This window comes from Ascaphus truei, chromosome 5 (assembly GCF_040206685.1).
Source record: "Ascaphus truei isolate aAscTru1 chromosome 5, aAscTru1.hap1, whole genome shotgun sequence".
Lineage (NCBI taxonomy): Eukaryota > Metazoa > Chordata > Amphibia > Anura > Ascaphidae > Ascaphus > Ascaphus truei.
The window spans coordinates 276834472-276848034 of NC_134487.1; the positions used below are offsets into that span (position 1 = coordinate 276834472).

Sequence of the window (13563 nt, forward strand, 5' to 3'; positions counted from 1 at the left end):
TGTTACTTCTATGTTTAACGCATGTCACTGGATTAGACAATCTATGAAAGCAATGGCCTATAGCCATCTCTCTCGGGGCTGGGACAACCAGGTCCAAGCCCAGGGCCAACCTTGAGACTTTGACTTAGTACCTTTACATTCCTGTGTCTCAAACATTAGGTTGTCACATCAATGGACTTTAACAGATTGTGCAGATAAAATAGAATATATAGCACTGCCATTCCTATACTGAATGCGGCGGCCGTGCTTGTATACGTCACGCGTGCTTTTGTAACACTAGCAGCCAGCGGCGCACGCGGTGCCTGGAATACCTGGCGGCTCGTCCTGCTTCTGATGCAGTTCCTCCTCTCGGGGATGTGGGCTCCAGGCCAGGCAGTGGATCTCGTCATCGTGTCCCCGTAGTCTGTGCACGACGTCTCCTCTGCGGCTGATATCAATCAATACGACCATGCCGTCCTTGTACCTGGGAGAGCGCAGAAAGGACAGAGTATAGAGCAGGCAGCTGCTGGACGTGCAACACAATCCATGGAACCACAGTGGCGAGATAAAAGCTTGGGAACCCCTTAGGATTTTCACATATTTCAAACCTAAAATGTTATTAGATCTTAAGCCAAGTCCTAATAATAGATGAAGATAACCTGATCAAACAAATGACACAAAAACATGATACTTTTTCATCATTTCTTTATTCACAAATGAATCAACATTCAATATCCATGTGTGAAAAAGTAAGTGAACCTTTAGATTCAGTACCTGGTGGCGCCCCCTTCAGCAGCAACCACTGCAACTAAGCATTTCCTGTAACTGCTGGTCAGTCTCTCCCATCGGTTTTGAGGAATTTTGGCCCATTCCTCCTTACAGAACTACTTCAATTCAGTGACATTTGAGGGCTTCCTTGCATGGACAGCTCGCTTCAGGTCCTGCCGCAACATTTCAAGGAGGTTTAGGGCCGAAACTTTGACTAGGCCATTCTAAAAAGTGGAATTTCTTCTTCTGCAGTAATTCTTTTGTGATGGTCTTGCTGCATGACCCACTTTCGCTTCAGCTCACGGACGGATGGCCTGACATTCTCCTCTAGAATCTTCTGATACAATGTAGAATTCATGCTCGTGTCAATGATGGCAAGCCGTCCAGGTCCCGAGGCAGCAAAGCAGCCCCAAACCGTCACACTCTACCACCATGCTTGAAGGTTGGTATGAGGTTCTTCTGTTCGAACGCAGTATTTGGTTTTCGCAAAACAATGTTTCTTCTTGAGGCCCAAAAGTTCTACCTTGAACTCATCTGTCCAGAGAGCATTGTTCCCGAAGTCTTGTAAATCATCTATGTACGATCTTTAGACAGGCAGCAAAGTTCTTTTTAGGGAACAGTGTTTCCTCCTGGCTATCCTTCCATGAATAATAGTCTTCCATGAACATCAGTCTTTTTCTGATAGCCGAGTTATGAACACTCCCATTACCCAAGGCGAGAGTGGCCTGCAGATCCTTGGATGTTACTCTGGGGTTCTTTGTGACTTCCTGGATGATTTCTCAGTTTGTTCTAGGAGAGATTTTGGTAGGACGACCGTCCTGGGTAGGGTGACTGTGGTCTTGAACTTCCTCCATTTGTAGACGGTGTGACAGTGGATTGGCGGAGCCCCAAATCATTAGAAAAAGGTTTTGTAACCCTTTCTAGACTGATGAGCATCAATAACTGCTTATCTGAGGTCCTCAGAGATTTCTTTTGACCGTGTCATGACGTATTTCCACTCACCTGTATGGTGAAGACTAAACTCACAACGTTTCTGATCTTAATATAGGGTGGGGCCTCCCAAACTCACCCCTGCAGATCTACCGAATTATTTCGCACATACCCTGACTCTTAATTACTCATTGATTGTCTAACTCATGCACCATTTTCTTTCAAAAGACATGGAATTGGTTAATATAAAACACTATTGGATATTTAAGAAAAGACTTGATTCAAGAAGGTTATCATGGAAAAACGCTGGAATTTTCCGGAATCATTGAGGTTCACAAACTTTTTCCCGCCACTGTATATACATACTGCCAATAAGATCACGGAGAGCACCAAAGTGAGTTATGAAAGTAAAAGTAAAAGCAGCACAACAGCTTCCCCACTATAACGTGTGTATAAGTGTATTAGGTTTAGACATATATTTTTTTAAGGACGACCGAGTATGACTATTTTTAGGGGCCAAACCTGGAAGCATTTCTTGAATGAAACGGCTTGTTCACATCCGATCTGTTTTTCCCCTCTTCCTCACTATTCACAGGGAACAAACAAAATGCTTACCCCACTGCCACTAAATCCTCCTGGTGCGGGGAGCAGGCGAGGCAAAAGATAGTTCTTGGCTCGGGGAAGAACTGCTGGCCGTCATTCCGGTTACACCAAAAGCAAACCACAATCCCCTTCTCGTCCCCAGACACCAGCAGGTCCTTCACCAGCGGCGACCAGTGCAGGGCAGAGATCGTGCTCTGGGACAAGAGATCGACAGAGATATCAAAGGCAAATACGTAGCGCAGACCCATCTAAATCTGTCCAGATCCATTAGAGCAGGGATGGCCAACTCCAGTCCTCAAGGGCCACCAACAGGTCAGGTATTAGGAATATCCCTGCTTCAGCACAGGTGGCTCAATCAGTAGCTCAGTCTTTGACTGAGCCACCTGCGCTGAAGCAGGGATATCCTTAAAAGCTGACCTGTAGGTGGCCCTTAAGGACTGGAGTTGGACGTCCCTGCACTTTAAACCCCATCAAGTTCCCGTTTCTTTGCTATTTCAGTCCCAAGACATTTTCAATCCCATGATGGCATTTTATACCATTATTTTATACATATTGCATATTTATAACATCTGAAGAGACTATTCCACGAGTCCCCTACCCTTTCAGTAAATAAGTTCATCACCTTCCCCCTCCACCTACCCCCCGGCTTAGGTGCATAACCTGTTTTTGTAGCATTACTCTTGGTAGAATTGCTTCATCTTGTACCCATTTTGTACCCACTGATTCATTAGAAACAAAATACATTACAGACAAAGGGAGTAACAGACGGGCTGATCTGGAGGAATAAACACAAGATAATACTCCAACAACATAACACAAACGTCATACAATCAGAGATCTTCAGCATGCAAAACACAGGTACACCTCATTTCATTGTTGCACAGGGGCTTATAAGGAACATACCCGATGATGCTTGTGCTCCGTCACTGTGCCCTTAGTCTGGGTGTCCCAGACCTTTACGGTGCCGTCGTCCGAGCTACTGGCACAGAGGTGAGACTGACCAGAGTAGTGGGAGAAAGCAAAGCTGGACACTTTATCTGTATGTCCTACCAGCTCCCCTGAGGCATAAAAAAGGCACAGGTAAGCATCACTACTAATGCAACAGTGTATGAGTACAGGACATGGTGTATACAAGTATAAAGATAATGGGACATGAAGATGTAAAAATGGCAGCACAATTACGGTCTATGGCAGTGGTTACAAGGGCAGTTCCAAAAGTACAGGGAAACAGCCCCAGGCGAGGAGAATCCGGCGTGTGCAGCCAACATAACAGACGAACAACGTCTTCAAAGTGCAGGTCTCCTCAAAGATAGAGACACAATGTTGAGCTCTATTCACAAGTTCATGATGAAGTTCTCCTTTAATGTGACAGCCAAGAACAGTGGAAAGACAACGTTTCAGGTCCCATATGGACCTTTCATCCGAGCACCCCGTCTATGGAAGAGGCTATAGGGGTAATTCTATGTAGTCCAATGCGGTCATTTTCGACTCAAAATACTCATTGATTTTAATGGGGCATTTTCATCCGAAAACTGTCGCATCGGACTGTATCGGATAAGGCTCTATATAGGCAGAATCATGTGAAATGTCCTCAGCCAAACTATTACATGGGCAACGTGCTCGCAAAAGTCCCGCATCGGTCGCAAGTCTTGACTATGGCAGATGTAACGGGGGCGCCAGTCTGTCACAAGTCCTGGCTATACTCAGGAGGTAGCAGCAGTGCACTCACATCTGGAGGAATCCAAAGCAGAGGACAAAACGTGAAGCCCAACTAACTGACCGTCAAATAGTAAGGTAAGAACCAATCAAAACACAGGTTCACTATTCAAAAAGTACCAAAATCACAATCTACTATATATTTGTGAAATCACTGTATGTCTGCGTCCCAAGGGTCAATCGCATTGGACCTTGGGCCTGTCACTCCTGCTCAGGCCATGCCCGCCCCCGCACACCTCTCATTGGCCTACGTCCAACACCAATGCCACACTGTCCCACCCCTCACTGACTCTCATTGGCCTGCGTCCAATGCCCGCCCCCGCACACCTCTCATTGGCCTGCGTCCCACCCCTCACTGACTCTCATTGGCCTGCGTCCAATGCCCGCCCCCGCACACCTCTCATTGGCCTGCGTCCCACCCCTCACTGACTCATTGGCCTGCGTCCAATGCCCGCCCCCGCACACCTCTCATTGGCCTGCGTCCAACACCAATGCCCTAATACTTCCACACTGTCCCACCCCTCACGCTTTGCTTTTGCAACACCTAATCCTCTAATCCTCAACCTGCTCTGGGGCCACGCTTCACACCTATCAAAACCTTCACGTCTGCTACCACAGACTGCCGAATCAGGTACAGCAGTGTTTCCCAAACTGTGCGCGGCTTGGCTAGAGGGGCGCCGCGATCAGGGCCGCCAGCAGCGGGAAACAAGGGCTGCTAGCTCATTTAAAAAAAAAAAAAAAAACCTCTGAGGGGAAGCAGAGGAGCGGTCACGTGACCGCTCCCATCCAATGGGGCTGCAGCCTGCCCGGCATTGCAACTGCAGAGCCACCAGACAGCACCAAGGTGTGTGTGTGTGTGTGTGTGTGTGTGTGTGTGTGTGTATATATAAAACGGGCTGCAGGGTGTGTGTGAAAAACGGGCTGCAGGGTGTGTGTGTGTTGTGTGTGTGTGTGTGTGTGTGTGAAAAACGGGCTGCAGTGTGTGTGTGTGTGAGAAAAACGGGCTGCAGGGTGTGTGTGTGTGTGTATATATGTGTGGTGTGTGTGTATATATGTGTGGTGTGTGTGTGTGTGTGTGTATATATGTATATATGTGTATGTATATATATATATATATATATATATATATATATATATATATATAATGTGTGGTGTGTATATATGTATGTGTGGTGTGTATATCTACTATATATTTCTGAAATGTCTGTATGTTTGTCTGCATGCCCTGTGTCCCTAGGGCCAATCGCATTGCACCTTTGGCCTGTCACGCCACCTCAACACTGTCCCACCCCTCACCACACTGTCCCACCCCTCACTGACTCTCACCTAACACTCACCGCACTGCCTCTTACAAACACCCCCCTCCACCACCACCCCCCCAACCTCATGCACCCCCCTCAACCTCATGCACCCCCCTCCACCATCACCCCCCCCCAACCTCATGCACCCCCCTCAACCTCATGCACCCCCCTCCACCATCACCCCCCCCCAACCTCATGCACACTACAAACGCACGCCACAGCTCTCCCGCTACTGCAGCCGATCACCAACCCCTCTCACCCAAACATACAACGCACGATGCTCCATCACCCCCCCCCTCACACCAACAGCAAACGCACGCTGCTGAACATACAACGCATGATGCTCCATCACACCCCCCCCTCACCCGAACATCCCCGGAGCACACCCAAAACTACCCCACCACCCTCACCCATGCATCCACCGCACGATGCTCCTCCGGAGCCCCTCACCCCCCACCATCCACCGCACGATGCTGCTCCGGAGCCCCTCACCCCCCTCCTCACCCTCTGTCCGCCCCCCCCCCTTTCCTGGCCGCTGGCCCGCAACAACGGAACTACCCCCTATCACCACTCCGCGGGACCTCAACATCACCCGCTCTCCCGGAGCACCCTCTCCCCCGGTGCTCCCCCCTTCCCCCCCCCCAGAGCACCCTCTCTCCCGGTGCTCCCCCCCCTCCCCCCCCCAGAGCACCCTCCCTCCCCCCCCCCCAGAGCACCCTCTCTCCAGGTGCTCACCCGCTCTCCCGGTGCTCCCCCCCCCCCAGAGCACGCTGTCGCCGCTCTCACCTTCAGGCCTAGAGGCCGCGCCCCCAGCTCCCCATCCCCGCGCGCGCTGCTCCGGCTCTCAGGCCTAGCTGTCTCTGTCGGGAGCTGCACGGGCCGGGGCCCACACACCCCCTCACCTGAGCGTCTCAGCTCCGCATCGCCGGGGGGAACCGCCGAGGAACCCGAGGAGGAGCGCCCGGTGCGAGGTAAGTAACCGCACGGGAAGAGATCTTTCAACCCCGACCCGGCCCTTCACCCCACCCGGCGCTTCACCCCACCCCCGCCCTGGCCCTTCACCCCCCCCCCGCCCTGGCCCTTCACCCCCCCCCCGCCCTGGCCCTTCACCCCCCCCCCGCCCTGGCCCTTCATCCCCCCCCCGCCATGGCCCTTCACCCCCCCCCCCGCCCTGGCCCTTCACCCCCCCCCGCCCTGGCCCTTCACCCCCCCCCCCCCTGGCCCTTCACCCGCCCTGGCCCTTCACCCGGCCCTGCCCTTCACCCCCCGGCCCTGCCCTTCACCCCCCCCCTGCCCTTCACCCCCCCCCCCCGGCCCTTCACCCCCCCCCCGGCCCTGCCCTTCACCATCCCCCCCCCGGCCCTGCCCTTCACCATCCCCCCCCCCGGCCCTGTCCTTCACCATCCCCCCCCCGGCCCTGTCCTTCACCCCCCCCGGTCCTGCCCTTCACCCCCCCGGCCCTTCCCCCCCCCCCCCCCCGGCCCTGCCCTTCACCCTCCCCCCCCCGGCCCTGTCCTTCACCCCCCCCCCGCCCTTCACCCCCCCCCGGATCTGCCCCCCACCCCCCGGCCCTGCCCTTCACCCCCCCCCTGGCCCTTCACCCGCCCTGGCCCTACACCCGGCCCTGCCCTTCACCCCCCCCCGGCCCTTCACCCCCCCCCCCGGCCCTGCCCTTCACCATCCCCCCCCCGGCCCTGTCCTTCACCCCCCCCCCGGTCCTGCCCTTCACCCCCCCCCTGCCCTTCACCCCCCCCCCGGCCCTTCCCCCCCCCCCGGTCCTGCCCTTCACCCCCCCCCTGCCCTTCACCCCCCCCCGGATCTGCCCCCCACCCCCCGGCCCTGCCCTTCACCCCCCCCCTGGCCCTTCACCCGGCCCTGCCCTTCACCCCCCCCCCCGGCCCTTCACCCCCCCCCCCGGCCCTGCCCTTCACCATCCCCCCCCCGGCCCTGTCCTTCACCCCCCCCCCCCGGTCCTGCCCTTCACCCCCCCCCTGCCCTTCACCCCCCCCCCCGGTCCTGCCCTTCACCCCCCCCCTGCCCTTCACCCCCCCCGGCCCTTCCCCCCCCCCCCCCCCCCGGCCCTGCCCTTCACCCTACCCTCCCCCCCCCCGGCCCTGTCCTTCACCCCCCCCCCTGCCCTTCACCCCCCCCGGATCTGCCCCCCACCCCCAGGCCCTGCCCTTCACCCCCCCCCCGGCCCTGCCCTTCACCCCCCCCGGCCCTGCCCTTCACCCCCCCCCCCCCGGCCCTGCCCTTCACCCCCCCCGGCCCTGCCCTTCACCCCCCCCCCCGGCCCTGCCCTTCACCCCCCCCCCCCGGCCCTGCCCTTCACCCCCCCCCCCTGCCCTTCACCCCCCCCCCCCCCGGCCCTGCCCTTCACCATCCCCCCCCCGGCCCTGTCCTTCACCCCCCCCCGGTCCTGCCCTTCACCCCCCCCCTGCCCTTCACCCCCCCGGCCCTTCCCCCCCCCCCCCCCGGCCCTGCCCTTCACCCCCCCCCCCGGCCCTGCCCTTCACCCCCCCCCCTGCCCTTCACCCCCCCCCCCCGGCCCTGCCCTTCACCATCCCCCCCCGGCCCTGTCCTTCACCCCCCCCCGGTCCTGCCCTTCACCCCCCCCCTGCCCTTCACCCCCCCGGCCCTTCCCCCCCCCCCCCGGCCCTGCCCTTCACCCTCCCCCCCCGGTCCTGCCCTTCACCCCCCCCCTGCCCTTCACCCCCCCCGGCCCTTCCCCCCCCCCCCGGCCCTGCCCTTCACCCGCCCCCCCCCCCGGCCCTGTCCTTCACCCCCCCCGGATCTGCCCCCCACCCCCCGGCCCTGCCCTTCACCCCCCCCGGCCCTGCCCTTCACCCCCCCCCCCGGCCCTGCCCTTCACCCCCCCCCCCCGGCCCTGCCCTTCACCCCCCCCCCGGCCCTGCCCTTCACCCCCCCCCCCCGGCCCTGCCCTTCACCCCCCCCCCTGGCCCTTCACCCGCCCTGGCCCTTCACCCGGCCCTGCCCTTCACCCCCCCCCCCTGCCCTTCACCCCCCCCCCCCCGGCCCTTCACCCCCCCCGGCCCTGCCCTTCACCCCCCCCCCCCGGCCCTGCCCTTCACCCCCCCCCCCTGGCCCTTCACCCGCCCTGGCCCTTCACCCGGCCCTGCCCTTCACCCCGCCCCCCCCTGCCCTTCACCCCCCCCCCCCCCGGCCCTTCACCCCCCCCGGCCCTGCCCTTCACCATCCCCCCCCCGGCCCTGCCCTTCACCATCCCCCCCCCCGGCCCTGTCCTTCACCCCCCCCCCGGTCCTGCCCTTCACCCCCCCGGCCCTTCCTCCCCCCCCCCCCGGCCCTGCCCTTCACCCTCCCCCCCCCCCGGCCCTGTCCTTCACCCCCCCCCTGCCCTTCACCCCCCCCGTAACTGCCCCCCACCCCCCGGCCCTGCCCTTCACCCCCCCCCCTGGCCCTTCACCCCCCCCCCCGGGCCCTTCACCATCCCCCCCCGGCCCTGTCCTTCACCCCCCTCCCGGGCCCTTCACCCGCCCTGGCCCTTCACCCGGCCCTGCCCTTCACCCCCCCCCCCGGCCCTTCACCCCCCCCCCGGGCCCTTCACCATCCCCCCCCGGCCCTGTCCTTCACCCCCCCCCCGGGCCCTTCACCCGCCCTGGCCCTTCACCCCCCCCCTGCCCTTCACCCCCCCCGGCCCTTCCCCCCCCCCGGTCCTGCCCTTCACCACCCCCGCTGCCCTTCACCCCCCCCGGCCCTTCCCCCCCCCCCCCCCGGCCCTTCACCATCCCCCCCCCGGCCCTGTCCTTCACCCCCCCCCATTCCCTTCACCCCCCCCCGGATCTGCCCCCCACCCCCCGGCCCTGCCCTTCACCCCCCCCCCTGGCCCTTCACCCGCCCTGGCCCTTCACCCGGCCCTGCCCTTCACCCCCCCCCTGCCCTTCACCCCCACCCCCCCCCGGCCCTGCCCTTCACCATCCCCCCCCGGCCCTGTCCTTCACCCCCCCCCCCTGTCCTTCACCCCCCCCCCTGCCCTTCCCCCCCCCCCCTGCCCTTCCCCCCCCCCCCGCCCTTCACCCTCCCCCCCCCGGCCCTGTCCTTCACCCCCCCCCTGCCCTTCACCCCCCCCGGATCTGCCCCCACCCCCCGGCCCTGCCCTTCACCCCCCCCCCCGGCCCTGCCCTTCACCCCCCCCCGGCCCTGCCCTTCACCCCCCCCCCCGGCCCTGCCCTTCACCCCCCCCCCCCGGCCCTGCCCTTCACCCCCCCCCCCTGGCCCTTCACCCGCCCTGGCCCTTCACCCGGCCCTGCCCTTCACCCCCCCCTGCCCTTCACCCCCCCCCCTCCCCGGCCCTTCACCTTCCCCCCCGCCCCTTCACCCGCCCTGGCCCTTCACCCCCCCCCGCCCTGGCCCTTCACCCCCCCCCCCCTGGCCCTTCACCCGCCCTGGCCCTTCACCCGGCCCTGCCCTTCACCCCCCGGCCCTGCCCTTCACCCCCCCCCCCTGGCCCTTCACCCGCCCTGGCCCTTCACCCGGCCCTGCCCTTCACCCCCCCCCCCGGCCCTTCACCCCCCCCCCCCGGCCCTTCACCCCCCCCCCCCGGCCCTGCCCTTCACCATCCCCCCCCGCCGCCCTGTCCTTCACCCCCCCCCCCCGGTCCTGCCCTTCACCCCCCCCCTGCCCTTCACCCCCCCCGGCCCTTCCCCCCCCCCCGGTCCTGCCCTTCACCCCCCCCTGCCCTTCACCCCCCCCCGGATCTGCCCCCCACCCCCCGGCCCTGCCCTTCACCCCCCCCCTGGCCCTTCACCCGCCCTGGCCCTTCACCCGGCCCTGCCCTTCACCCCCCCCCCCCGGCCCTTCACCCCCCCCCCGGCCCTGCCCTTCACCATCCCCCCCCCGGCCCTGTCCTTCACCCCCCCCCCGGTCCTGCCCTTCACCCCCCCCCTGCCCTTCACCCCCCCCCTGCCCTTCACCCCCCCCGGCCCTTCACCCCCCCCCGGTCCTGCCCTTCACCCCCCCCCCCTGCCCTTCACCCCCCCGGCCCTTCCCCCCCCCCCCCCGGCCCTGCCCTTCACCCTACCCTCCCCCCCCCGGCCCTGTCCTTCACCCCCCCCCCCCGGTCCTGCCCTTCACCCCCCCCGGCCCTTCCCCCCCCCCCCGGTCCTGCCCTTCACCCCCCCCCTGCCCTTCACCCCCCCCGGCCCTTCACCCCCCCCCCCCGGCCCTGCCCTTCACCATCCCCCCCCCCGGTCCTGCCCTTCACCCCCCCCCCTGCCCTTCACCCCCCCCGGCCCTTCCCCCCACCCCCCGGCCCTGCCCTTCACCCTCCCCCCCCCGGCCCTGTCCTTCACCCCCCCCCTGCCCTTCACCCCCCCCGGATCTGCCCCCCACCCCCCCCCCCTGGCCCTTCACCCACCCTGGCCCTTCACCCGGCCCTGCCCTTCACCCCCCCCCCCTGCCCTTCACCCCCCCCCTGGCCCTTCACCCGCCCTGGCCCTTCACCCGGCCCTGCCCTTCACCCCCCCCCCCTGCCCTTCACCCCCCCCCCCCGGCCCTTCACCCCCCCCCCCCCCCCGGCCCTTCACCCCCCCCCCCCCCGGCCCTGCCCTTCACCATCCCCCCCCCGGCCCTGTCCTTCACCCCCCCCCCCCGGTCCTGCCCTTCACCCCCCCCGGCCCTTCCCCCCCCCCGGCCCTGCCCTTCACCCCCCCCCCGGCCCTGCCCTTCACCCCCCCCCCGGCCCTGCCCTTCACCCCCCCCCCGGCCCTGCCCTTCACCCCCCCCCCGGCCCTGCCCTTCACCCCCCCCCCCCCGGCCCTGCCCTTCACCCCCCCCCCCCCGGCCCTGCCCTTCACGCCCCCCCTGGCCCTTCACCCGCCCTGGCCCTTCACCCGGCCCTGCCCTTCACCCCCCCCCCCTGGCCCTTCACCCGGCCCTGTCCTTCACCCCCCCCCCTGCCCTTCACCCCCCCCCGGCCCTGTCCTTCACCCCCCCCTGTCCTTCACCCCCCCCCGGATCTGCCCCCCACCCCCCGGCCCTGCCCTTCACCCCCCCCCCCTGGCCCTTCACCCGCCCTGGCCCTTCACCCGGCCTGCCCTTCACCCCCCCCCTGCCCTTCACCCCCCCCCCTGCCCTTCACCCCCCCCCCCGGCCCTTCACCCCCCCCCCGGCCCTGCCCTTCCCCCCCCCCCCCCCGGCCCTGCCCTTCACCCTCCCCCTCCCGGCCCTGTCCTTCACCCCCCCCCCCTGCCCTTCACCCCCCCCGGATCTGGCCCCCACCCCCCGGCCCTGCCCTTCACCCCCCCCCCGGCCCTGCCCTTCACCCCCCCCCCCCCCCGGCCCTGCCCTTCACCCCCCCCCCCGGCCCTGCCCTTCACCCCCCCCCCCGGCCCTGCCCTTCACCCCCCCCCCCCCCCGGCCCTGCCCTTCACCCCCCCCCCCCCCGGCCCTGCCCTTCACCCCCCCCCCCCCGGCCCTGCCCTTCACCCCCCCCCCCCGGCCCTGCCCTTCACCCCCCCCCTGGCCCTTCACCCGCCCTGGCCCTTCACCCGGCCCTGCCCTTCACCCCCCCCCCTGCCCTTCACCCCCCCCCCCTGCCCTTCACCCGCCCTGGCCCTTCACCCGGCCCTGCCCTTCACCCCCCCCCCGGCCCTTCACCCCCCCCCCCGGCCCTGCCCTTCACCATCCCCCCCCCCGGCCCTGTCCTTCACCCCCCCCCCGGTCCTGGCCTTCACCCCCCCCCCCTGCCCTTCACCCCCCCCCCGGCCCTGCCCTTCACCCCCCCCTGCCCTTCACCACCCCCCCGGATCTGCCCCCCACCCCCCGGCCCTGCCCTTCACCCCCCCCCGGCCCTGCCCTTCACACCCCCCCCCGGCCCTGCCCTTCACACCCCCCCCCCGGCCCTGCCCTTCACACCCCCCCCGGCCCTGCCCTTCACCCCCCCCCCCGGCCCTGCCCTTCACCCCCCCCCCCCGGCCCTGCCCTTCACCCCCCCCCCCGGCCCTGCCCTTCACCCCCCCCCGGCCCTGCCCTTCACCCCCCCCCCCGGCCCTGCCCTTCACCCCCCCCCCGGTCCTGCCCTTCACCCCCCCCCCGGCCCTGCCCTTCACCCCCCCCCCTGGCCCTTCACCCGGCCCTGGCCCTTCACCCGGCCCTGCCCTTCACCCCCCCCCCCCCGGCCCTTCACCCCCCCCCCGGCCCTGCCCTTCACCCCCCCCCCGGCCCTGCCCTTCACCATCCCCCCCCCGGCCCTGTCCTTCACCCACCCCCCCCCGGTCCTGCCCTTCACCCACCCCCCCCCGGTCCTGCCCTTCACCCCCCCCCCCTGCCCTTCACCCCCCCCGGCCCTTCCCCCCCCCCCCCCGGCCCTGCCCTTCACCCCCCCCCCCTGCCCTTCACCCCCCCCCGGCCCTTCCCCCCCCCCCGGCCCTGCCCTTCACCCTCCCCCCCGGCCCTGTCCTTCACCCCCCCCCTGCCCTTCACCCCCCCCGGATCTGCCCCCCACCCCCCGGCCCTTCACCCGGCCCTGCCCTTCACCCCCCCCCCCTGCCCTTCACCCCCCCCCGGCCCTGCCCTTCACCATCCCCCCCCCGGCCCTGTCCTTCACCCCCCCCCCCGGTCCTGCCCTTCACCCCCCCCGGCCCTTCCCCCCCCCCGGCCCTGCCCTTCACCCTCCCCGGCCCTTCCCCCCCCCCGGCCCTGCCCTTCACCCTCCCCCCCCCGGCCCTGTCCTTCACCCCCCCCTGCCCTTCACCCCCCCCGGATCTGCCCCCCACCCCCCGGCCCTGCCCTTCAACCCCCCCCCCCGGCCCTTCACCCCCCCCCCTCCCCTGCCCTTCACCCCCCCCCCCCTCCCCTGCCCTTCACCCCCCCCCCCCTCCCCTGCCCTTCACCCCCCCCTCCCTGCCCTTCACCCCCCCCCCTCCCCTGCCCTTCACCCCCCCCCCCCCTCCCCGGCCCTGCCCTTCACCCCCCCCCTCCCCTGCCCTTCACCCCCCCCTCCCCGGCCCTGCCCTTCACCCCCCCCTCCCCGGCCCTGCCCTTCACCCCCCCCCCCGGCCCTGCCCTTCACCCCCCCCCCGGCCCTGCCCTTCACCCCCCCCCTCCGGCCCTGCCCTTCACCCCCCCCCTCCGGCCCTGCCCTTCACCCCCCCCCTCCGGCCCTGCCCTTCACCCCCCCCCCCTCCGGCCCTGCCCTTCACCCCCCCCCCTCCGGCCCTGCCCTTCACCCCCCCCCCCGGCCCTGCACACGTAGACACGCAGGCACATGTAGACACGCAGGCACACG

General features: G+C 66.4%; 1 protein-coding gene across 2 annotated transcripts in view; it reads right to left on the bottom strand.

The window, feature by feature from the left end:
* Nucleotides 1–13563, bottom strand: part of GEMIN5 (gem nuclear organelle associated protein 5) — a 56921-nt gene that overhangs the window by 38504 nt on the left and 4854 nt on the right. For both annotated transcript variants that reach the window (XM_075602165.1, XM_075602164.1), the window contains exons 3-5: nt 3184–3338; nt 2293–2474; nt 312–463 (exon numbers count right to left, since the gene is read on the bottom strand). In XM_075602165.1, the coding sequence (XP_075458280.1) occupies nt 312–463; nt 2293–2474; nt 3184–3338 (489 nt within the window). The remainder of the gene's footprint in view (nt 1–311; nt 464–2292; nt 2475–3183; nt 3339–13563) is intronic.